General features: G+C 42.1%; 1 protein-coding gene and 1 pseudogene across 4 annotated transcripts in view; one reads left to right on the top strand and one right to left on the bottom strand.

Annotated features, from left to right (window-relative positions):
• LOC143671857 (ribonuclease inhibitor-like) overlaps positions 1-22,358 on the top strand; it is a 29,181-nt pseudogene extending 6,823 nt beyond the window's left edge. Inside the window, exons 4-12 of the transcript XR_013169636.1 lie at positions 2,892-2,981; positions 9,719-9,887; positions 10,438-10,608; positions 11,392-11,555; positions 12,322-12,492; positions 12,596-12,766; positions 13,076-13,246; positions 13,365-13,534; positions 18,521-22,358. The product of XR_013169636.1 is annotated as a ribonuclease inhibitor-like (transcript). The remainder of the gene's footprint in view (positions 1-2,891; positions 2,982-9,718; positions 9,888-10,437; positions 10,609-11,391; positions 11,556-12,321; positions 12,493-12,595; positions 12,767-13,075; positions 13,247-13,364; positions 13,535-18,520) is intronic.
• Positions 6,258-7,963, bottom strand: TEX13B (testis expressed 13B). Of its 3 annotated transcripts, none has more exons than XM_077146089.1 (3): positions 7,881-7,963; positions 7,216-7,706; positions 6,258-7,046 (listed from the first exon to the last, which is right to left on the bottom strand). In XM_077146089.1, exons 2-3 carry the CDS (start codon positions 7,672-7,674, stop codon positions 6,345-6,347), a joined length of 1,161 nt encoding a protein of 386 aa, XP_077002204.1. In that variant the 5' UTR covers positions 7,675-7,706; positions 7,881-7,963; the 3' UTR covers positions 6,258-6,344. The 3 variants fall into 3 exon arrangements, with proteins under 3 accessions (XP_077002204.1, XP_077002205.1, XP_077002206.1); XM_077146090.1 differs by having other exon boundaries at positions 7,885-7,947; XM_077146091.1 differs by lacking the exon at positions 7,881-7,963 and having other exon boundaries at positions 7,216-7,800.
• Positions 22,359-23,563: the final 1,205 nt, after the last annotated feature.

The following is a 23,563-nucleotide window of genomic DNA, read 5'->3' as shown; positions in this document are numbered from 1 at the left end:
ATGAGATTGTTCAACTCAACAACAAAAAGATAGCCAACCCAATTACAAAATGGGAAAAAGACTTGAATAGACACCTCTCAGAGGAGGAAATACAAATGGCCAAAAGACACATGAAGAGATGCTCAATGTCCCTGGCCATTAGAGAAATGCAAATCAAAACCACAATGAGATATCATCTCACACCCACCAGAATGGCCATTATCAACAAAACAGAAAATGACAAGTGCTGGAGAAGATGCGGTGAAAGAGGCACACTTATCCACTGTTGGTGGGAATGTCAAATGGTGCAACCACTGTGGAAGGCAGTTTGGCGGTTCCTCAAAAAGCTGAATATAGAATTGCCATACGACCCAGCAATACCATTGCTGGGAATTTACTCAAAGGAATTAAGGGCAAAAACTCAAACGGACATTTGCACACCAATGTTTATAGCAGCATTATTTACAATTGCAAAGAGATGGAAACAGCCAAAATGTCCTTCAACAGACGAGTGGCTAAACAAACTGTGGTATATACATACGATGGAATATTATGCAGTTTTAAGGCAGGATAAACTTATGAAGCATGTAATAACATGGATGGACCTAGAGAACATTATGCTGAGTGAGTCTAGCCAAAAACTAAAAGACAAATACTGTATGGTCCCAATGATGTGAATCGACACTCGAGAATAAACTTGGAATATGTCATTGGTAACAGAGTTCAGCAGGAGTTAGAAACAGGGTAAGATAATGGGTAATTGGAGCTGATGGGATACAGACTGTGCAATAGGACTAGATACAAAAACTCAAAAATGGACAGCACAATAATACCTAATTGTAAAGTAATCATGTTAAAACACTGAATGAAGCTGCATCCGAGCTATTGGTTTTTGTTTTGTTTTGTTTTGTTTTGTTTAGTTCTTACTATTATTACTTTTATTTTTTTTCTCTATATTAACATTCTGTATCTTTTTCGGTTATATTGCTAGTTCTTCTAAACCGATGCAAATGTACTAAGAAACGATGATCATGCATCTATGTGATGATGTTAAGAATTACTGATTGCATATGTAGAATGGTATGATTTCTAAAAAAAAAAAAATGGACAGCACAATACTACCTAATTGTAATGTAATTATGTTAAAACACTGAATGAAGCTGCATCTGAGCTATAGTTGTTTTTTTTCTTATATATTTTTTTGTTTTTTATTTTTAGTTTTTTTCTCTATATTATCATTTTATTTCTTTTTCTGTTGTCTTGCTATTTCTTTTTCTAAATCGATGCATATGTACTAAGAAATGATGATCATACATCTATGTGATGATATTAAGAATTACTGATTGCATATGTAGAATGAAATGATTTCTAAATGTTTTGTTAGTTAATTTTTTTAATTAATAAAAAAAATACATGTAAAAGATAGATACACCCCTCTTAAAAAAAAAGTTACTTGGAAATGTATTGTTTTTTGGTATATATGCCATATTTAACAATAAAAAAATGTTAAAAAAAAAAAAAAAAGATTATCATTGAGGACTCTGCTGTTTTACTGTAGATGACCCTTCTGGAAAAGGTTGTAAACCTAACATTGGATTGGCTGTCACTCTCCTCTACCTATACTTCATCACTGAGGCCTCAGAGAGCTTAAGGTAAGTAAGGGGCAAGGCTAGGAATAAAACTCTTGTCTATCTCACTGTATAGCCTGGACTCTTTCTACCAGACCCTGCAACTTCACAGAGGGTACAGAGCTGAAATTCAGTGAAGCTTAGGAAAACCACTTTTACAATATAGGCTCTGTATACTATAAAATACAACTCTGCTGACTTATTGACTACCTTACTAAAGCAGCAAAGAAAACTTAGATCTGCATTATCTAGAAAATGCCATAGGTCATATATTCTGGCTAAGATGGACAGTGCCTGGGCCTATTGCCAGACCAGCTAAGGTGTAGGGGACCTTGGAAAAGACAGGAGAGTGGGCATAAGGCTTCTCTTGGGGGACTGATTTAACCTTTCTTATCATTTATCGGTGTATTTCATCATTTGGGCAATAAACTGGAGGCAGAAAGGAGCATGGAGTGTGTGTGTTTGGGGCAAGGGGGGAGGAGAAGGGAGGTGCAGCAAGAGGTCACATTGGGGACTAGAGGGGGAAAGAATAAGAGGATAAATGGACTCAGAATATGAAGGACCTTGTCTATAAGGTCTTGACTAATTAATAACAGCTTCAATCTAGCTGTATATTAAGATGTAAAGTAGTAGACTGTTACATTTGAGAAATATTAAACACTGATGGAAACACAAAAGGGCTTCTGGTTAATTCTAGATTTCCAGAAAATCAGCCTTAGATGGAATCCCCATCACAACCTTTATTGCCTTTATCAGAGGACTTAAACTCTCTTTAAAATTTAATCTGAAATACTCCTTTCCCAAGCATGTTGACTAGGTGAGAGTTTACTATTGAGCTTTCCTGGTTTTCAATTATCGTCAACTATTCTTCCGTTAGTGCTAATAACCAATAATTAGTTTTATAGTAAATATAGCTTGGGCAAGTTACTTGACCAGTCTGAGTAAAACAGTCTGCAAAATGGTCACTACAATACTGATGTCACTGGGTTAAGTACTAGGTAAGATACTGGTTGTATGCGAAGCACTTACTTCTGTGTCTGGCACATAGTAACACGGCTTTGGAGTGAGGCAGACCTAGTGATGACCTCGGTTTTGCACCTACTATTGTGACCGTGGATAAGTTATTTAACTTTTTGTGCTATAGTTTTTCTGTAAAATGGGGAATACCTACCAAGGTTTTTAGAAGGGATAAATCAGTTGTAACATGGTACACAGAAGCAAAAATAAACCTTTTACTTTGGAAAATTTTGTTTTAAATTATTTTATCTTTATTTTCTCTTTTAGGTCCTTCCAGCTGTGCAATTTGCCAATGTCTCGGCTGCACTTGCTCTGCCAAGCATTGTGTAATCCATACTGTAAAATTAAAGACCTAAAGTGAGTTGGATTTTGTTTTACTCTTTGGTATTTGCACATTAAGACTGGGTTGCTAGAAATTGCACTTCAAACTGATTGGACCCATAAACAAAGCACAACTAGTGCTCGGCTTCTCCATAGCTGAGCAGCAAATGAAAAGCTGCTACAAGTCAGATATATATTTCTGCTCTTCCTTCCTGTCTTTTCCCTTTCTGCATGTAGTTTTTGCTGTAATGACTGGGTGGCAGTTTGTATTATGGGAGAGGTTGTGTCTGGTGCTTCTCTTGGAATTGCTCCCTTCCTTTTCCTCCCAAGTTCCCACTGCTCTCTCCCTTAGTTTTCTTTCAGTTGGATCTTATTCTACTCTGAATAGCTTGATAATTCTCTTCTTCCCTCATTCCCTGCCCTTGCAGTTATTTCCCAAAGTGCCATTGCCCAGAACCCCTCTCCCCTACCCTGACCTTCTGTCCTCACTCATTCTCAAATGCCTTGTCTGTCTACATCACGGACCCACAGAGAGGAACCCCCTTGGTTTCCCACCTCCTCACCACATGGATTAGTGTTTGCTTTCCTTTTACCCTCCCATTTCCAAGGAAGTAAATCCACTCTTTTTGTTTTATTTTTGTATTTAATTATTTTACTTTACACAACACAGATGATTACAAACTAAAAGCCCTCCACCCTAGCATTCCCTACCCCACCCACGCCATAACCCTCTTCACCCCACAACCTTCCAGTCCCTGACCCTGATCCCATCCTTCCTAGGTAATATCTTGGTTAGTGTCTCCAGATCATTTTCTGTGCTTATTTAAACAAATCTATACTATAAAGCAAATGTAAATTTGAATTATACAAGTATACATATGCACGTTTACAGAACTTTTGTGGGTTTTGCATTACAAAAAACAAAAGGGATCCTATCTTATGACTTTTTTTTTCAGTTTCTGACACAGTGGACATGCCTTCAATACAGTGTGCAGGATCTACCTCAATCTTTTACATCTTTCTTTAGCTAATCTCCTTCACTGTGGCTCAAGTTTCTACCATACTCAGAAGAATCCTCTCGGAACCGTGTACCCCACCTCACTCCTTCCCTTTAAGGATCAAAAGTCCTTGAAGAAGAGCCTTCCCTCAGTGACTCCACTTCCTTACTTTCTGTTCATTCCTCAGTTCCTTGCAGTTTGGCTTCTGTTTCCACCACACCCTGGATGTGCTCTAAGATCACCAGTGAACACCAGACCTAGTGACTACCTTCCAGCTCCTATCTTCCGGGACCCGTCTGTAGTCCTGAGCACTGATGAAAATGTTCCCCTAGAAACTCTCTTCTCCCTTAGCCTCTGTGGCCCTCTTCTCTTCAGATTCTCTTCCTACTAATTACTCAATTACTCCTAAGTCGCTCATAGCTCTGTTTCCAGGGGAAATTTTGCCCCCAACCCTGAGACATTTGGCAATATCTGGGGACATTTTTGGTTGCCACAAGTCTGGGGAAGTGCTACCAGCATCTAGTGGGTAGAGGCTAGGGATGCTGCTAAATATCCTACAATGCACAGGACAGCCACCCCCCTGCCCCCAACAAAGACTTACACTACTAAGAGGGCTGAGGTTGAGAGGAGTTATAAACAAGCTCAAAGATGGTGCTGCCAAGTACAGGCTCTTAATACTGATAATGACTGTCCACACCCACTTCATCAGGAGGCAACCAAAAGTCACATTCAGCTGCTGCAGAGATGTCCCAGGGCCACAAAAACTTGTCAGTCTCCAGGTCCACAATCCCCAGGCAATGTTTTATTCAGGACTTTGCCAGTTGCCTCTCAGTCTGGTCCAGGTGACTCCTCACCATCATCTTTCCACCTGTGGGCTAAACCATACATTTACAGTCTTCAGAGATAGAACTTACAGTCTCAGCTTATAGTCATTAGAGGTGAAGGAGATCATCCTCCCACTCACACCATGCCCCACCCTGTCTCTCTCTGAAAACTGATTTGACATTAAGATATATTTTTGTTTCTATTTCACATTTCTCAATTCACTGAGAGCTTTATGACCAGATTCCCTCCCACATTTATCATGGTGGGGGGCAGGGGAAAATCCCTCAGGATGGCACCATACTTTGGTCAGTGACCTAGAACAGCAAACCCTCAGGGCACCATTAGTTGCTGACTCACCTCCTTGGCAGTGGCATGAACTCCCTGTTCAGATCTGACTGCTCCTGGTTCTGCTTACTGGGGACTGGGGAGGATTCTCCTGTCATGGGGCTGTGTGGCCATAGCAGGCCTCACCTGCTGGTATCCTCTGTTTGTAGCCCTGAGGGATTCCCTTAAAGACGGTGAATCTCTACCATGTAGATTTAAGTCAAGAATAAATTTGGGGTTAACTCCAGTCCTGGTTTGATTGCCTCTCATGATGTAACCCTCAGAATATGAATGAGCTTCCTATGCAGTTCATTCCTGGGGACTCCTAAGATGCAGAAATCTCCACATCCCACCACGCCTTGGTACACTTCCCCAGCCAGTTCTAACATTTTCTTTGATGGTCTGTTATTTGCAACTGCTCTCCTGTTACCAATTTCTGACCTGGAAAGAATCTGTTTGCCTAGCACAGGAACCCTCTCAAGCTAGCTTAAGGAAAAAGAGGTCTGTTTGCAAAGGGGATTTTCATGTAGCACTGCTTCAGGAAGTACAGTCAGGTCTCAGAGGAATTGGAAAATGGTCCAGCAGCCACTCTTTCCATCTCTCTGGAGTCACAGGAGCAACTCCTCTCTTCTTCTCTCTACCCTGGGACATCATATTAGCATTCTAGAAGACACTCGCTTCTGTAAAGCACACTGTTTGCTCCCCCATGGCCAGGGCTAGATATGCACATCCACGATTCTGACCCTGGCCCCAACTCCAAATGACCCACTGCTTCATTGCCCAATACCATCCTTACAGTGGAATTTGACTCTGTTTAAGTTCTATTGTGAAAATCTGTTTGGTTCAGGGTAGGTCAAACTTCTACTCCTGGCCCAATCATCTAAGGCCTAAGAGGGGGAAGAGGAGTGGGTTGTTATAACCATGGCTGCCTAGGGTGGGGAAGAAAGAGAAAGCTGCAGCAGGTCTGAGGTGTTGAATGCTAAATGTTCTGGAACACAAAGGAAGTCATCAAAACATATCATCCCCCCTCCCCCCACCATCTACACCCTCCCTAATGACTCACCCCATCCCACTTTCCCCTCCACTTCCCTACCATTCACCTTCCCTCCCTCCTCCTACTCGTACTCCCCCCTCCTTCCCACTCCTCCCCTTCCCCCCCCTCCTCCCGGCACCCTCCCCTACTTCTACCTCTTCCCCCTGAAAATTCATTTCCTTTTGGGGTATGTTTCTATTTTATTTAATATTTCTGTATTTACTGAGCATTTTGTAGCCAGATTCCCCTCCTGCAGCGGAAGCAGGTTTCCCGCCGTGAAAAATTCACAGCTTTACACCAAGGGCAGTCCCAATCCCCTGGCCTGCGCACTGTTGGAAGTCTTCTCTGCTGATGGGTTTCGGGGTCTCTCCTGCCTCTTTGGTATTCCTGAGGGTCTGCTCCCTGGGCCCCCACATCAGACCACAAGCTAGCATTAGACCCCCCCCAAAGGGGAGGCAGCTGAGGTGGAGTTGATGGTGGTGGGGTTGGTGTAGGTGCCTCTGGGAATGGTGATAAAGGGCATGCATATGAGTAAGTGAATGAGTCAGGGAGTTGGACGGGAAGGGTTGGCGGCGAGGCTATGGATCTGGGATTCAGGGTCCCGGAGAAATAAGGCGTGGCTGTTTCCACTGACCTGAGCTCTTCCTCCCTCTGCCCTCCAGAGGTGTAATTTTTCTGCTCCACAGCTCCTAGAAGCTGCGTGAGGCCTCCACCCAGCTCCCTCTCCTCCTCTCTTTCTCCTCCTGCAGTACCAGCAGTCTCCACACCAGCCATACTAGTGGCAGCAACCGCCGATTCCAGGCCCAGCTCCTGAGCCATCGCTGCCGCCTTCTCCTCCTCCTCTCCTCCTCTGATCACAGTTCCAGGAGCTGTGGCCGGTCCTGGCCACCCTACGGCCCGCTCCAGGGGACATCTCAGCTCCTGGGGAGAAGTGGGCAGGGTTGAGACCATTCTGGGGGCGGGGGAAGCTTGGAGATGGGATGGGATGGGATGGGCGGGAAGAGGCGTGGAGATGGGGATGGGGTGGGAGGGGGAAGGCGTGGAGATGAGATGAGGTGGGCGGAGCGGCAAGCAGTTGGGGTGATCTTACCGCCTGGAGGAGCTTCCATCTCAGCAGGTCCAGCTCCTTCCGCACCTCCGAGAGACTGGTCTGGGTTAGCTGCAGCCGGAAGGCTGCCTCCTTGCGCTCCAGCTCCTGCTGTGTCGTGAGTGCCTTCAGGTCTGAGGCCAGGGCTTGCGCGGCGGATCTGTGCAGTCTAGAGAACTCATGCAGCCACTGCACCCTGCGCCCCTGTAACTGCCCCTGCCTGCAGGCGAAGCGCATGCCCAGGGCTAGGCCACCCCAGGCACAGGCCTCCTTGGCCTCGGAGGACATCGCACTGTCTTCCAAAATGGCCCCGAGTTTGTCCTCCACCTCCTCCCAGGTCGTGGACATATTCTCGAGGTAGAATTCGGGACCTTTTGTGTGCTGGGCCATTTTCTCATTGATGAAGGCCACCACCCCATAGTGGTGGAACCCAACACAGGAGTCGTCGGGTTTCAAGGCCATGATGGCTGAGGGCCTTAGTGGCTTTGCTGACCCTGTGGGAACGGATCAACCAGTTGTCCCCTCGCCTGCCCCTTACCCTTCCCTGCCTTCCCCCTCACTCTCTCGGACCCTTTTAATGAGCCAGTGACGGGCTAGCCCCGCCTTAGGACACCTCCCACCAGTCCCCGCCTCTCCAGCCAGAAGGGATGTAGGCCTATTTTACCCACCTACCACGCCCCCAGATAGACACCACCTCTCTTCCTCTTAAGCTCCTGCAGAAAAGAACGCCTCCGAGCCAACCCTCCAGGCGTCTACCGCTGGATTGTTCCAATTTCCAGAGACAGCAGGGGTGGGAGGAAGTGGGAGGGTGTACCTAAGGCGGGCCCTTCCCCCTTCTCCTGGACGTAAGGGATTCTGTTAAGGGGGTTAAAAGCCACTTGAAGGCAGGAAGAAACAGGAGAGGGTAGAAAAGACCCAGAACCAAGAAAATAAAGAACTCATAATCAAGTACCCCCTGTCATCTCATCATGGTTTGTCCCATGCCATGAGGTTTGAGGACCCGAGGAGCTTCCCCTTCCGATGGAATGTTCTAGAACAGGAAACCGCCTCTTGGAGAAAGAGGGAGGAGCTAAGGAACGATCTAATCCCCTCATTGGTCTCATTGCAGTCACGTGGCCATGCCCATTCCCCAAAATGTGCCTTTAATCTGTCCAGTTTAGCCCACTAACACCATCATTTTCAGCCTCCATATCTCTTCTTTGGACCGTTTCAGCACCCTGACATCAAGTCTGTCCCCTTCCTCACCCTGTCAGCAGAGAGATCTGATCATGTCTCTTAAAACTTTCGATGGCTTTCTGAGGTGTACAGGATAAACCAGACAGACTTAAGATTGAGTCCTTACTTTGCCATTTACTGTGCCCTTGTGCTATACCAGAGTCTCATTTTCTACCCATGGACCTACCATCAGGACTAAATAAGGAAGTGCATGTAAAGTTGAAGAAATAATATTTTCTATTAGCCAATTTTTGTAAAATATACAAGCAAAGCCTGTAAATATTTTTGTATATGTTTCTGTGATCTTGGAAAAAGGGAGGATATACACCAGATTGTTAACATTGGCTATCTCTGGGAGGGGAAGTTAGGAGAAAGTTAAGTTTTTGCTTTTAAAAGTATGTCTTCCCATGTTTTTATTTGTTACAACGAATTTATAACTCTGTTTGAATGCATGCCTTAAAAATCTGGAAAGATATATACCACAATTTTAACAATCATTGTCCTTTGGTGGAAATTCAAGTACATTTTTTGTTTTATTCTTTATATTTTTCTTTATTGTGAAAATTATAATAAGCATTTATTATTTTTTCAAATTAAAAAATATTTTTCCAATATTTGGTCACTGTAAATACTTTTTAATTACTTAGAAAGTAAATGTTTTCAACTCCTTCCTTATATTCCTACTTTTCACAGTCCCTTATCTGGAAGATAACCACTATTAATAGTTTGCTATATTCTTCTAGTCTTTTTAAATAGAGCATGGCAAATGATTTGCAGTTTCTCACACTAAGCATCCTCTCTTGCCTCCTGGCCTTTGCCCAGAATGCTGTGTGAGTGGATTGCTCCTCAGCCCCTTCTACTCTCTCCACTCCCATTTTCACTATCCACCTGACTCCTACTCAGTTTCTCTTCCTCTTTCACTAAATGCTTACGCTCAAGCATTTTTTCCTCTTATAAGTTATTTCTTGATCCTTCAAACTCCATCCCAAGCTAAGTTGAATTACATGCCACATTTCTGTGCCCCCCAAATACCTTGTGCATATGAGCTGTAGCATTTTTCACATTGTATTATAATCCATGGTTTTCTCATCTTTTCCTCCCATTTACTGGGTATTCCTTGAGGGTGGGGTCTATGACTTAATTATTTCTGTGTTTCCAGCATCTAGCATAGTGGTAAGCATCCAGGGAATTTGCCTGAAGTGAAAGAATTTATCACATTAGCAAGATGCAAACAAGTACCTTTAAAGAGAACCCTATTTTCTTTCTCTTAAATGTCTTTTTTTCCCCACAGCCTAATTTTCTGCCGCCTCACAGCTTCTTGTGTTAGGGACTTCTCCTTAGTATTTGAAACCAACCAGTATCTGACAGATTTGGAATTTGTTAAAAATACTCTGAAAGATTCAGGAATGAAGTTTTTATGTAAGGGATTGAAACAGCCAAACTATATTACAGACACTGAGGTAACTGATGGCAGGAAAATTTATCATCTGTGTTTACCATTTTGGTCAATTTCTACTTATTTGGGGGAAGAGCATGAATAAGGTCGTTGTCATGGTCAGGTTCATGTGTCAACTTGGCCAAGTTGTGGTACCTGTTTGTCTGGTTGGGCAGTGCTGGCCTGTCTGTTGCGATGAGGACATTTCATAGAATTAGATCATGATCATGTCAGCTGCATTCACAGCTGATTGCATTTGTAATCAGCCAAACGGGAGTATCTTCTGCAATGAATAATGCTTAATTCAATCACGGGAAACCTTTTAAGATGGATTCAGAAGAGACAGGCTCTATTCCTGCTTCGGCTGGCGAATTCTCTCCTGTGGAGTTCGTCCAGACTGTACATCGAAATTGTTGGCTTCACAGCCTGCCCTGCGGATTTTGGACTCTATGTTCCCGTGGTCACGTGAGACACTTTTATAAATTTTATATTTGCGAGTGTTCCTGTTGATTCTGTTTCTCTAGAGAACCCTAACTAATACAGGCATGTTCTTGAATAAGATCCCTTCTCTGAAGGTTTTACCGATGCCTTATCTCCCCGGCTTCTTGTGGAGAGCTAGCAGCTGTTTTTATCACCAATCAGTAGCTCACCAAGTTGAAATTTCGTGAAACAAAACTGGAAGCTACAGCTTTAAAATTGCTCTGTGAAGACTTCAAGGATTCAAAGTGCAAATTACAGAAGCTCAAGTAAGTTGAAACTATTTTCCATTCTGCAAGTAGTTTTTTTTTAAAGTATGCAAACCAGAGGGGGTGTTGTGTGCTCAAAACACATTGCAAGGAGTCATGGAGAGGAAAAGTGAAAGTGGCAGTCCCTACTAGAGATTTTCCTTTTAAATGGAGTAATATCAATGGCAATAACACAACATTATGAACATAATTAACAACGCTGAAATATATGTCTGAATGTGGTTAAAAAGGGAAATGTTAAGTTGTATATATTGTAGCAGAATAAAAAAAGCTTTAGGACTATGGACTTGCTCTACACAAACAGTGAACTCCTAGGTTAAACCCTGGTGTATAGTTCATAGTACAGTTATAAAAATGTGCTTTCATCAACTGTAACAAATGTTCTACACCAATGCAAGTTGTTAATAATAGGGTGGTATATGGGAATCCTGTATTTTATGCATAACTGTTCTGTAAACCCACAATTTCTCTAATAAAGAAAAAAAAGATATGAGATAGAGTGCTAAATTCATGCATGGAGTTTAAATAAAATTAGGTCATCTCACTATTTCCTCCCAACCCTTTTCTTTTCTCAGGGAGTCGGTCAACATTTATTGAGTTCCCACTGTGGGACACATTGTTTTGGAAGCAGTGCACAAGACCCTCCCATGGAAATGAAGGGGCTGTGACATACTCAAAGTTGGGGGTTTGTATCGGTTGGTCTTTATTTTCTCTGAGTATGGGGTATTTTGGGTAGGGAATGAGTAAGACACTAAAATGGCCATGATGCATTTTTCCCTCCAGGTTGTGTGCTAGTCTTCTCCCAGAAAGCTCAGAGGTTGCTTGCAAGTATCTTGCCTCTGTTCTCATTTGCAAGCCACACCTCACTGAAGTGAAAATCCCCTGGGAGACACAGGAGTGAAGTATCTTTGTGAGGGTCTCAAACATTCCAAAGTGGAGAAGCTAAAGTAACTCTCTTGGAACTAACTGGCATAATTTTATGACTGTTGAATTTGTTGAGTGTCTGCTATGTGCCAGGCTTGATGCTTGGTCCTTGCCAGAAGTTATCTCACTTCATTATATATAACCGTATAAGGTGGGTTTTCTTATCCTCAGTGTTCATATGAAGAAACTGAGTATCAAGGGGGAAGTGGTTTTGTCTGGGGTCACACAGAATGAATAATATAGTCAGGATGTGAACCCTAGATCCATCTGTCTCCAAATCTCATGCTCTTTCCAGTATACCATAGCCCTGTGTGTTTACATGAATCGTACTCATTAAACATTAAACATATAAAGAGTAAAAAAAAAATAAAAGAAAGAAAAAGAAAACATTTTAAGTGGGCAGGAAAAATAAGAAAAATAAATGTGTAGAGTGTACCTATTATGTACCCAACACTGGGCTAGATGTGGGTGGAGTTATCAGAAGTACTACAAGTAACAAGGCTGCTCTTAAGGACACACCGATATGAAACAATCGGAGAACAACACTATTGAATGTGTAATCAGGTGCCAAACACCATGAATCATTTAGAAATGCCAGATGATCCCAAGGAAGAGAAAGAAGTCACTGTGGACTGGAGAACTCAAGAGGAGGCTCTGTGAAGGAGGTGGTATAGGAGCTGGAACTTGAAAGATATCTAAGACATAGCTAAGTGGGGAGGCTGGTGAAACATTCTCAGGAAGCTAAAATGACAGCAGTGACTGATTTTTCTTCTCTTTTCCCCTGGGTAGTTTAAGCACATGTTACCTCACAGATGCTAGCTGTGTGGAGCTCTCTTCTTTCTTGCAAGTGAACCAGACTTTAAAAGGGCTGTTTGTGTTTGCCAATTCCCTGGGAGACATAGGATTACAGCATCTCTGCAAAGGTCTGCAGCATGTAAAGAGTATCGTTGGGAATCTTGTGTAAGTGTCTGCTTGTCCTTGTCCTATGGACGTGGCATCTGGGGTTCTGTGGGACTCCCTGCAGCCATAATTAACAATCACCTTGGTATCCCCATCCCTCCAGACTTTCTGAATGTTCTCTCTCTGCCGCTTGTTGTGAGCCCCTCGCCCAAGTCCTGAGATCCACTCACAGCCTGACAAGACTACTTCTAATTAATAACGAAATTGAAGATTTAAGACTGAAATTGCTGTGTGAAGGATTAAAGCAGCCTGACTGCCAGTTAAAGGATCTAGCGTAAGTATTGTGGAATGTAGCCACAGTATAGTTTCATGAGGTTTCAGCAGAATCCCTAAAGCAAATGAGTATTTTGACCTGGTGATTGAATCTCCAAGGAAGCAATAAATGAAGAATGAAATCTGAATAATTTAGGGGGAATAAACCTTCCCCTCACCACTCTCTCTGCTTGACCCTGGCCTGAAGGGTTTTGTTTTTTACTTCACAGTCTGATTTTCTAAAGTACTTTTCTAGTGAGCAAATATAATTCCTAAAGTGACCCAATGCAGGTGAAGTGATACTAGCCCTCTCTACCTTACTTCCTGGCAGACTGTGGACCTGTCACTTGACTGGGGCATGTTGTTAGGATTTGTGCAGTGCATTCTATACCAATGAACACCTGAGAGACCTTGACCTCAGTGACAATGCACTAGGGGACAAGGACATGCAGCTGCTGTGTGAAGGATTGAAACACCCCTGCTGCAAACTACAGACCTTGTGGTAAGTGCATAGGGATTCTTTGTCCATCGAGTTCTTGTTCCAGGCTGTTTATGAAAGAAAGATCACTATGGAACTTGGAGTAAAACTGATTCTTTCTTGAATCCCTGATCCCTCATAGGTTAGCAGAATGTCATCTCACAGATGCGTGCTGTGGTGCCTTTGCCTTGTTCTCAACAGAAATGAGAACCTGACATTGCTAGACTTAAGTGGAAATGACCTCAAAGGTTTTGGAGTGCAGATGTTATGTAATGCACTGATTCATCCAATATGTAAACTGCAGACATTTTAGTAAGTCACTGTGTGGGGAGAATGGGTGGGAGGTGGTTAAGATAGATATGTTGGTTTTGGTCATAGCCTAGTGCAGTGAAGAAAAAGAAAACAGCTGAGGACAGGCCAAATCAAGCCAAAGAGCAAAGTAAGTGAAATTACCAATAGACCGTACTTCCTTGGACACAGGGGCAAGGAGAGAGAGGCAGAAAGCAGGCAGTGCTATATCTCATTGCTAAGTGAAGCAGCAGGATGTAGGAAAAAAGAACACAGGATCTAGATTATGCTAGGTCTGGCTCAAATTCTAAGTCTAGCATTTATAGTTACATGACCATGACCATGGGCAGGTTACTTAACCACTTTCATTTCCTTGTCTGTATAATGGAACAAATACCTGACCACCTGGGGTTAACAGGGAGGTTGAATTAAGTGAATCCACAATTGTGAATGTATCTGTGTAATCCTTGGCGCATAGGAGGCACTCAAGATATGTTAGGCCCTTTTCCCTTTCATCTTCTAATACCTGCCAGAGGGTTTAATATTTGCTTTTTTTTTTTTTTTTTTTTGGAGTCTTCAAGACTCAAGGAGATGAAGCTGAATGGTAGAGAAGGTTGAGGTTCTCACACTTTCTGGTCAACATCTTCCTGCCAGCTCAGCAGGCTGGCATGAAACACAAAGTAATACTTAATTAAGATGTAACTATGTTCTGTTGGCAACTAAGCAGTGGCCAAATGGCCATTTGTTTCAGGCATGCAGAACTAGAACACATAATAGAAAGTAAAAGCCAGTTGCAAAAATTCCATATATGAAGATTAAATGAAAACAGCATAAAGACCTAATTACAGCTTGGCTGAAACAGAACTTGGGTTCCCTATACACAAAATAAATTTTTTCCATTTCAGAGGCTCAAGAATGCTGTGATTACTACACAGACAGAGGGAATTATTCACAACATGATAAGCTCAGCAGTCACTCAGGGGACTCCATCATGCCATTCTCTGAAAGAGATGGCTAGAGTTTATATTGTAAAGAGGTTGAAATAAACTCAACAATCAGCCATAATATTTCTTTAAATGTAGATTAGTTTAATGTGGTAGCTCTCTGCACTATGCTGCAACAAAGGTCCTATTGACAGCAAGGAGAAATTATTTTGTTGGTGATGGCATGCCATTATTGCTTTTTATTGTAAATTGTTGCACTGTTTCCTATTTCTCTTGTTCTCTCTTGGTCTTTTAACCAGTATATTTCCATTGTATTTTCAGGCTAAGTTTCAAATGCTAATCACCTGTCAATCAGCAAATCCATAGCAGTGTAAACAATAGCTCAGAGAGTAAAATGAAGAATATACATGCATACATACACACACACACACACACACACACAGAGAAAAGATACAATTTGCTTACCTCAAATAAACTGTGGAGGTATATGACAAGCGTATATGACAAGCAAAACTAAAATCAATAGAAATATACAGTTACCCAAAGAAAGTGAGAGTGATGTATGGATCATGAATGTAATAGTGGTCTAGAGAGAAGGAGAATCCAAAAGAGCCTCCTAGAAGGGGAAGTCCTCTGGAAATTGGAAAGTTGGAGGAAAAAGGTTAATTGCCACGAGCTGCTTGAATTCAGCAACTGAATCTTATTTCTCATTGTACCTTCCCCTGTAAACTCCCTGGCACAGTGCTTCACATATACCAAGTACATACAGGAAAGCAGTAAGTAGTTTAAAAGAAACAAAGAGACGGTTAATGATGCATTCAATAAAGACTAAGTGTCTAGATATTTAGAAGATCAAGAGAAAAGAAGAGATGTGTGACAAAGCACACCTTCATTAGTTCAGTAGACACATGCTGAATACCACTTATGTGTATCCCAGGCAATTTGTGCCAGGTTCTTGGGATGTAGAATGAACAAGACATAAAACATGATCTATCTTCTTGAGAGACCAGTGGGTCTTGTGGTAGTAACAGGGACATAAACGAATTATTTTAGTTCAATGAGATAATCACAACATAAGGGAGCCATGGCAGGGGACACCTAACCAATCCTGAGAGAGTCAAGAAAAGTTTCTGAGAGGCCACCTGAGTTGAGTCTTAAGACTGTTGTCTGGGGAAATGGGGGCAGTGATAGAGAAGGGTAGTTCAGGCTTAGAATATAGCAAGAGCAAATGTACCCAGACAGTAAACAGCATTGTTTATAGTATGTGATAGGGAGCTCTAAACAGTTTGGTATTGCTTGGAAAGTGCAAAACAGGGTGTATCAAGAAATGAGGCTAGAGAGGTAAGCAGGGCCTCGAATACCATGTGTAATGAGTAAGGTCTGTTAGCAGAATTTTGGATGCATATTCAGTTCTCTCTCTCTCTCCCTCCCTCTCTCTCTCTCTCTCTCTCTCTCTCTCTCTCTCTGTCTCTCTCTCTGTCTCTCTCCCTCTGTCTCTCTCTCTCTCTCCCTCTCTCTCTCTCTCTCTCTCTCTCTCTCTCTCTCTCTCTCTCTCTCTCTCTCTCTCTTTCTCTCTCTCTCTCTCCCTCCCTCCCTCCCTCCCTCCCTCCCTCTCTCTCTCTCTCCTCTTAGTTATGTATAGACCTCTCCCCACTTTACCTTCCCAAATCTGACCCAAAAAGATGGGGCCAATTTTGCTTCCAAAGCTGGGTGGAAAATTGGTCCACTGCTGCTGCTGTTTCCCACTGACATCTGGGGTTAATCTTGAGAATCTATGCAGTGCAACAGAAGGTTGGTGACTAGAAAGTGATGTCCTGGCTGGTCTGGATCCCTGCAGCACTGCAATGACATTGTACTTGGACTTTGAGGTTACAGATATGATAGTCTATGTTCTAGTGTGCTAGCTGCCGGAATGTAATATACCAGAAACAGAATGGCTTTTAAAAAGGGGAATTTAATAAGTTGCTCGTTTATGGTTCTAAGGCCGAGAAAATGTCCCAATTAGAACAAGTCCATAGAAATGTCCAATCTAAGGCATCCAGGGAAAGATACCTTGGTTCAAGAAGGCCAATGAAGTTCAGGGTTTCTTTCTCAGGTGGAAGGGCACATGGTGAACATGATATCATCTGCTAGCTTCTTCTCCTGGCTTCCTGTTTCATGAAGCTCCCCGGGAGGCATTTTCCTTCTTCATCTCCAAAGGTTGCTGGCTGGTGGACTCTGCGTCTCGTGGCTACATCGTTCTGTTCTCTCTGAATCTCCCATTCTCCAAAATGCTTCCTCTTTTACAGGACTCCAATAGGCCAATCAAGACCCACCCAAATGGGTGGAGACATCTCATCACCTAATCCAGTTTAACAACCACTCTTGACTAAATCACATCATCCAGGGAAATGATCTGATTACAGTTGCAAGCATACAGTTTTGAATAGGGACTACTCCACCTTTATGAAATGGGATTTTGATCAAAACATGGCTTTTCTAAGGGGCATACTTCCTTTCAAACCAGCACAGTCTACATCCAAATTTGCAGCCATTGTTCTCCAAAGCACCATATTTGTTAGAGTGCCTTGGTCTAGAGGAGTTCTCAGAATCACATACACATAGATGCTCAAACCTGTCCTTGCCTACAAAGATAGAGGCCATTGAATTTGAGTCAGAGGAATGTCTTATGACTTCCTATTTCTTCAAGGTAATTTTGTTTTGGGGGCCTTAGTGTGTTTCTCAGGCATTTGGCCTTGTATGAAGCCACCCTAACTCACCCTGATACATGTCCCTAATTCTAAACTGAGAGAGAAATTGAGGGTAATGAACTAGTCTCTTAACTTCCAGAAGACCTTTGGGCTACTTAAGCAAATTGGCCCACTTTCTTCCCAGCAATGGGTTCAACATATCATATCAGGAAGTAAGGCAGCTTTTGCTAAATTACTAAAAAAAAATCCTAATTTTTCTCATTGTACTTCCAAGTCTACAATTATGCAACATAAGGGTCACTTATTTTACTTTACTAGGTAACGATTAGTTTCTATTCATTAAAAACTAAAAACTGCACCTCACTGCTTACTTGAAAGAGCTTGAACCTTCTTGTGTGGGCAAAGTATTTTTAATCTGGAGTATTGAGTTTGAAATGCCTGTGGGACACTCAGGGGAAGTTTTCTAGTAGATAGAAAGTTAGATATGGGAGTGTGCCCTGGAATAGGTCATCTGTATAGAGATGATAACTGAAGCCATGACAGTGGATAAGATCCCCTAAGGAGAGTGCGAAGAGAAGAACCTGTGAGGGATCTCTGGGGAGTAAGCCCTGGGAATTACCAAATTTTAAGAAGTGGATTTAAAAGGAAACCCCATGATTAGGACCAAGAAGGAAAGGTCAGAATGTCATGTAGAGAACCAGAAGAGAATACTGTCTTAGAAGCCAAGGGAAAAGAAATTTTCACAGAAGAACATGCTCACGAGTATCAAATACAACAACATGCCCAATAAGATGAGCACTGAAAAGTGTCCTCTGGAATTTAGTAATTAGAAAATTATAAGCACTCTTGTCACAGGCTGCTTTAGCCCTGATTTGATGGGATCAGAAACTAGGTTTTACTGACTTGAAAAGATGAAAGATGAGGAACTGGGATAGTGAGCAAGACTACTCATTCAAGAAGTTTGTGAGAAAGAGGAGAGATATGAGATTGTAGCTGGAAGGGATTGGGAACTGAGGGAAGAGGGAGTTGTTCTTTTCTTTTTGTCTTTGTTTTGAGACAGTCAAATGTGTAAGCTGAGAGACAGAGAGGTAGAGGTTGCAAATACAGGAGCAGAAACTAATGGAACAATGGAGCAGGGTGTTGGATGAGGCAGGAGGGGATGGTAGCAAGAGTCCAAGAGGAGGCTAAACATTTTATCTTTTGAGACTCAAAGGAAAGGAGTTAAGAATGGAGGTGGAGGTAGATAACCAAGTGGATCAAATAACTTGAGTGGTGCCATGGATAAAATGTGAATGTGATCTTATTCTTGAGAAAGGAGAGCAGCTGCAGGCATTTGATGACTTGATTTGATGCAAGGTTCTTATCCTTTTTCACAGCATTGACACGGATCATTTACATGCGGAAACATTCAGAAAGATGGAAGCTTTAAAAACGAGTAAGCCTGGAATCACCTGGTAATTTCCAGGGAGTGCCCCTGAAAAAATTGACTGCATATAGACCCACTCCAGCTGGCACCATCTTTAACATTTGTGGAGCATTCTTGTTCCAACTTGTAAATTTTTGCTGAAACAAACAAGCAGTGAAACAAGCAGCAGTGTTTGTATTTCTTACATAGACCCACCAACTAAGTAGGATGACAGAAGCACCTTAGTCCAAATGTCCTCAGCAATAATAACACCTTATATTCATATATTGTGCTAAAGTGTTGAATATGCTTTGACAAGAACCCTCTGAGGTGAGCAAATGAGGCTCAGAAAGGTTGTATCTAGCTCCATGGCAGACAGTTCGTTAGTGGGAGAGTTGGGACTGGAATCCAGCCAAGTCTCCTAACTCCCAGACCGTGAGTGAAAACAGTAGTAAAAAGACACAAGAATGAGTCTACTTAAAGAAATAATATACTTGAAATGATTAAAGACAAGAGAGTATACAAACACATGCTATATCTTATGGTGCTGATTTCAAGTAAAACTAAAAATAGGAATGAACTGGATTAATAGGGAAAGGCTTCATGAAGGAGGTGAGATTTGAGATGGGCCTTGAAGAATGTGTAGAGTTGAGATGGGGAGAGATAATTCTGGCCAGTGGCTTGAAGACCTCACGGCAACAGGGCTGGCCTTGTGAGCAGACTCCATCTCCCAAAAGAGTTTAGGGAAGGAAATTTTTTTTGCATTAGAATTTCTTGAACTGCCCCAGTATCCATATCCTAGGCTCTTGAGTGTGCTTTCCAGCTCCCAGTCTCAACTCTTTCTCTGAACTTTTAGTACCTCCTCACTGTGTTTGTATTTGTTCATGGACACCTATGACTGACCCACTCCTCACCTTTGATAGCACCTTGCATGGCCTAGCACAGATCTTGCATGACCCCTGCTTCTGTCTTTGCCTAGCTTTCATGAAACACCAGATGTGACAAGTGGAGAAAGGAGATGCAAGGCAAGGAGCATAACACAAAGTCAGTGAAATAGGAGTGAATGTGGTATAAGATCAACAGAAAGTAAACTGACCTGACTCAAGTGTAGAGTTGTCTCTTAAAGCTACTTAGCTAGTTGTGAGACTCTAAACAAGTCAGTCACTTGGATCCTTGGAACCTCAGTTTTCTCATGTATATAGTAAGGATGATTGATATAAACTTTTCAAGGCTGTTGCTCACAACATGTTGTCTATCCTATAATAGGCACTGATTAATGGTAGCTGTTTTTTCTGAGTGTGTACCTATAATATAACTCAACTGAACAGTCTTTGAATTCCCAGGTTTTCTTACTGTATAGTCAGTATGAACTGTCTGTTTGAACTAAGTGTGTGTGTAGGAGACATTGAATACAGTCAAGTAAAAGACACACAGTGAGAACTTATTCCTGGTGAGAGGCTATAGAAGAGCCCAACTGCTCCATGTTGTCACCCTTGTTTTTTCTCATCGTGTTTCATCCTCCACCCCTCCTGGGAGATGTAACTCCCAATAAGGAGACTATGTTTCTATGTTTGGCCTGAGAATAAATTCAAGATGATAGTTTGTCTGTCTCAAGTTTTCTCAAGTTATTTCCCTTTAGTTATTTAACACATATTTACTGAGCATTTATTATGTGCCAGGATTTGTGCTACGTATTGACTTTACAGAGATGAATGTGCCTTTTCCTGTTCTTCTACCATGTCCTGTGTTCTGCCGTGGTCCCTCTGTCAGACTGGTAAGCATCTTATAAGATGCATTCACATTAAGAAATTAGAGACAAAATGTTCAGTGAAACTTTATAGAGCAATGTGTGTGCACGTGGACGTGTATCCTGTTCATGTAGAAAAGGATAGAGATGCGTGTGCCTATATGTTCCTAGAAAATATATGGAAGGATATAAACAAAAGATTGCTAGCAGTGATTATCTCTGGCAAGAGGAATTTGGCAAGCAGGGGCAGCAGGGAAAGAGGAAAGGGACTTTTTAGTTTCATTATATAACCTGTTCTATTTGATGTTTCTACCATGTGCATGTGTGGCTTTTATAATTAATAAACTTGAAGTTTAAAATAAGACTCATTTACATTGAGGAGTAGATTTTATTCTTTTAAAAAATTATTATTTACAAGAAAATGTTGGGCATGCATTTATAAACATGACATAAAAACCCTAAGGAAAAGAATGAAAAATATGACATCAAAATTGAAAACCTCTGTGCTAGGGTTCTCTAGAGACACAAAACCAACAGGAGGTATCTATAAATATGAGGGGTTTTTTTTGAGATTTTGTAAAGGTATCTCACATAACTGTGGAAATTCCGTAGGGCAGACCACTGGCCGACAAGTCCAGTGAAGGCCGTCAGTGAACTCTCCAAATGAGGTTGGCTGGCTGAACAAGTAAGTTCTCTGTTCTCTCTTACAAGCCTTCAACTGATTGGATTAAACACATTTGATTGGATTTGATTGGATTATTATTATTTCTGGTCACTCAGTAAATGGGCTGGAGTAGCACACTCAAATATGTTGTCTCCAAAATCCAAAGAGGCCAACTAGACATTGTGCCTCTTTTTTGGTGATGGGGGGGCCAGATGCAACAGCTTATCCTTCACCGTAGAAGGGATGTCTTGACATGGCCCCACACCATTGGACACCTAGAAATTGCACTGAGGTGGAAAGCCCCTGTATTTTTGTGGATTTATCTCCCATCCTGTGGCATACAAATACCTTACCAATAAATATAGAGTAGTTACCACTTCTTGCTCACTAGGTCCAATCAGCATATCATCAATATAGTGGACCAGTGTGAAATCTTGTGGGAGGGAAAAATGATCAAGTACCTTGTGGACAAGATTATGACATAGGGCTGGAGAGGTGATATACCCCTGAGGTAGGACAGTGGCAATATACTATTATTATAATTCCAGATCAGTGACAGCAGTTCCCACAGTAATATCTGACTTAAGAGAAGTGCGACTACAGAGCTCTTTAGGAATGATGGAACTAGTCTCCCAAATTTATTTCTCACAGTCCTGTTAAAACTTATGTCCTCTAGACATTCCTGGGGTGTATGAGCAGGTCTTCTGTGATAAATCCACTCTAACATTTCAGTCTTTCCAAGCCTTTAGATTCCCTCATCTACATTATAAGAGGGCAGTTCTGGCATTTCAACCTCAGCTGATGTTGGCCATTTTTTTGATCCATGTTTCAGCCAACCACCTAAACAGTTAACGCTCTTTTTAACCCCTGAGCTACAACGTTGAATGCAGAAACTGTGTTTAGTGGGCCCATATCAATCAGCCTGATTCAACTTTATGATCCTCCCACTATTATCCTACACCTTTAATATCCATTCCAATTTATATTTCCCTGATATCTTTCTATATGAATTGGAAAAGTCATGCAGTTCTTTTGGAGTATAGTGTACCCCCTTGTTCTGGTTTGCTAGCTGCAGGAATGCAATATATCAGAAATGGAACATCTTTTAAAAGAGAATTTCTTAAGTTGTAAGTTTACAGTTATGAAGCCATGAAAACATCCAGTATTAAAACAAGGCTATAGAAATATCCAATATAAGGTATCCAGGGAAGGATACCTTGGTTCAAGAAGGCTGGTGACTTTCAGGATTTCTCTCTCAACTGGAAAAGCACATGGTGAACATGGCGACATCTGCTAACTTGCTTTCCTGGCTTCCTGTTTCATGAAGCTCCCCCAGGGAGATTCATCTCCAAAGGTCTCTGTCTTTGTGGGCTCTCTTGGTTCTCGTGGCTCTGCTGTGGCTCTCTAAAATGCTTCCTCTTTTAAAGAATTCCAGTAAACTAATCAAGGCTCATCTGGAATGGGTGGAGTCATATCTCCCTCAGAGTTAGCACCCACAATTGGGCAGGTCACATGACCATGGAGATAATCTAATCTACCCAGCAATAATGAATGAGGATTAAAGGACATGGCTTTTCTACGGTACACCACAGATTCAAACTGACACACTCCTCATGGGTCACACTTTGTAACCTCAGCATTTGGGACTTTGGGACGTTAGTCTAGTTATAGGTCTTGAAGAAAAGAGGGGTAATGGTGGTGGGCCATGAAAAGAATTAGAAGTGTCTTTTAAGACAGTTGTCTCAGGGAATTCCATTGCAATTGCATCTGGTGAAACAGGATTAATCTCTCCAGACCGAGGAGTGATGGCTGTTTTCACAGGGGAAGTGGTTACAGGTCTAGCAGGTCCTGCTAGGTGGAGGTTGGATGGTGGACTCCTCAGGTTGAGAAGCTGTTTCCCAAAGGCAGGCTGGGTAACTTTCTCTTCAGGGCAGGCTTGAGATGGGGTGGCTGTTTCCTCAGGGAAGGTTGGAGGTGGGGTGGCTGTTTCCTGAAAGCAGACCATTACAAGTTTATCTAGCAAAGATTCTGCAGAATCTCCAATTTCAATGTCCTCACTGCCATCATCAACCCATATGTCCTCATCCCAATTTTCAGGATCCCACTCCTTCTCAATTAATGCCTTCACTTTAACAAAAGAACACCGTGCAAAGTTGAGGTTTCAGTTTATGTTGTAAATCTGCTACTCAAATAATGAGATTCTGGGTCCGGTTTTCAGATATCTCAAGTCTGTGGCCACAAGAAATGAGATTTTCTTTCAGGGCACACATAAAAACGTATACATCTTTCATAAGGCACCAAGCTGTAAATTCGAAGCCTTCAGCTCATGCCTTTCTTTTATAACTGTATTCAGCATATCTAAGGAACAATCAGCCAGCATCATTATACCTTTGAACTCCACAAAACTCAATGAGTCCAAAACACTGTTACCAAGAGCCTTGCCTCATTTAAGCGTACAATTAGCAGAACCAAATAGTGGTATTTTCCATATTTCTATTGTCAACTCATGTCATGGACTCTCAGTGCCATCTTGATTATTGGAAATAAGGTCATTAGTGCATTTGTGTCTAATCAGAGTAGAAAACCAATTGCCAAAACCCATT

This window comes from Tamandua tetradactyla, chromosome X (genome assembly GCF_023851605.1).
Source record: "Tamandua tetradactyla isolate mTamTet1 chromosome X, mTamTet1.pri, whole genome shotgun sequence".
Classification (NCBI taxonomy): Eukaryota; Metazoa; Chordata; class Mammalia; order Pilosa; family Myrmecophagidae; genus Tamandua; species Tamandua tetradactyla.
This window is presented reverse-complemented; position numbering and strand designations above follow the sequence as displayed.

Bases quoted from the DNA above. Each gene is read 5' to 3' on its own strand.
- TEX13B (XM_077146089.1), bottom strand. From the start codon at position 7,674: ATGGCCTTGAAACCCGACGACTCCTGTGTTGGGTTCCACCACTATGGG. The intron at 7,047-7,215 runs GTAAGATCACCC...ACTTCTCCCCAG, and splicing joins GATGGAAGCTCCTCCAGGCG to GAGCTGAGATGTCCCCTGGA.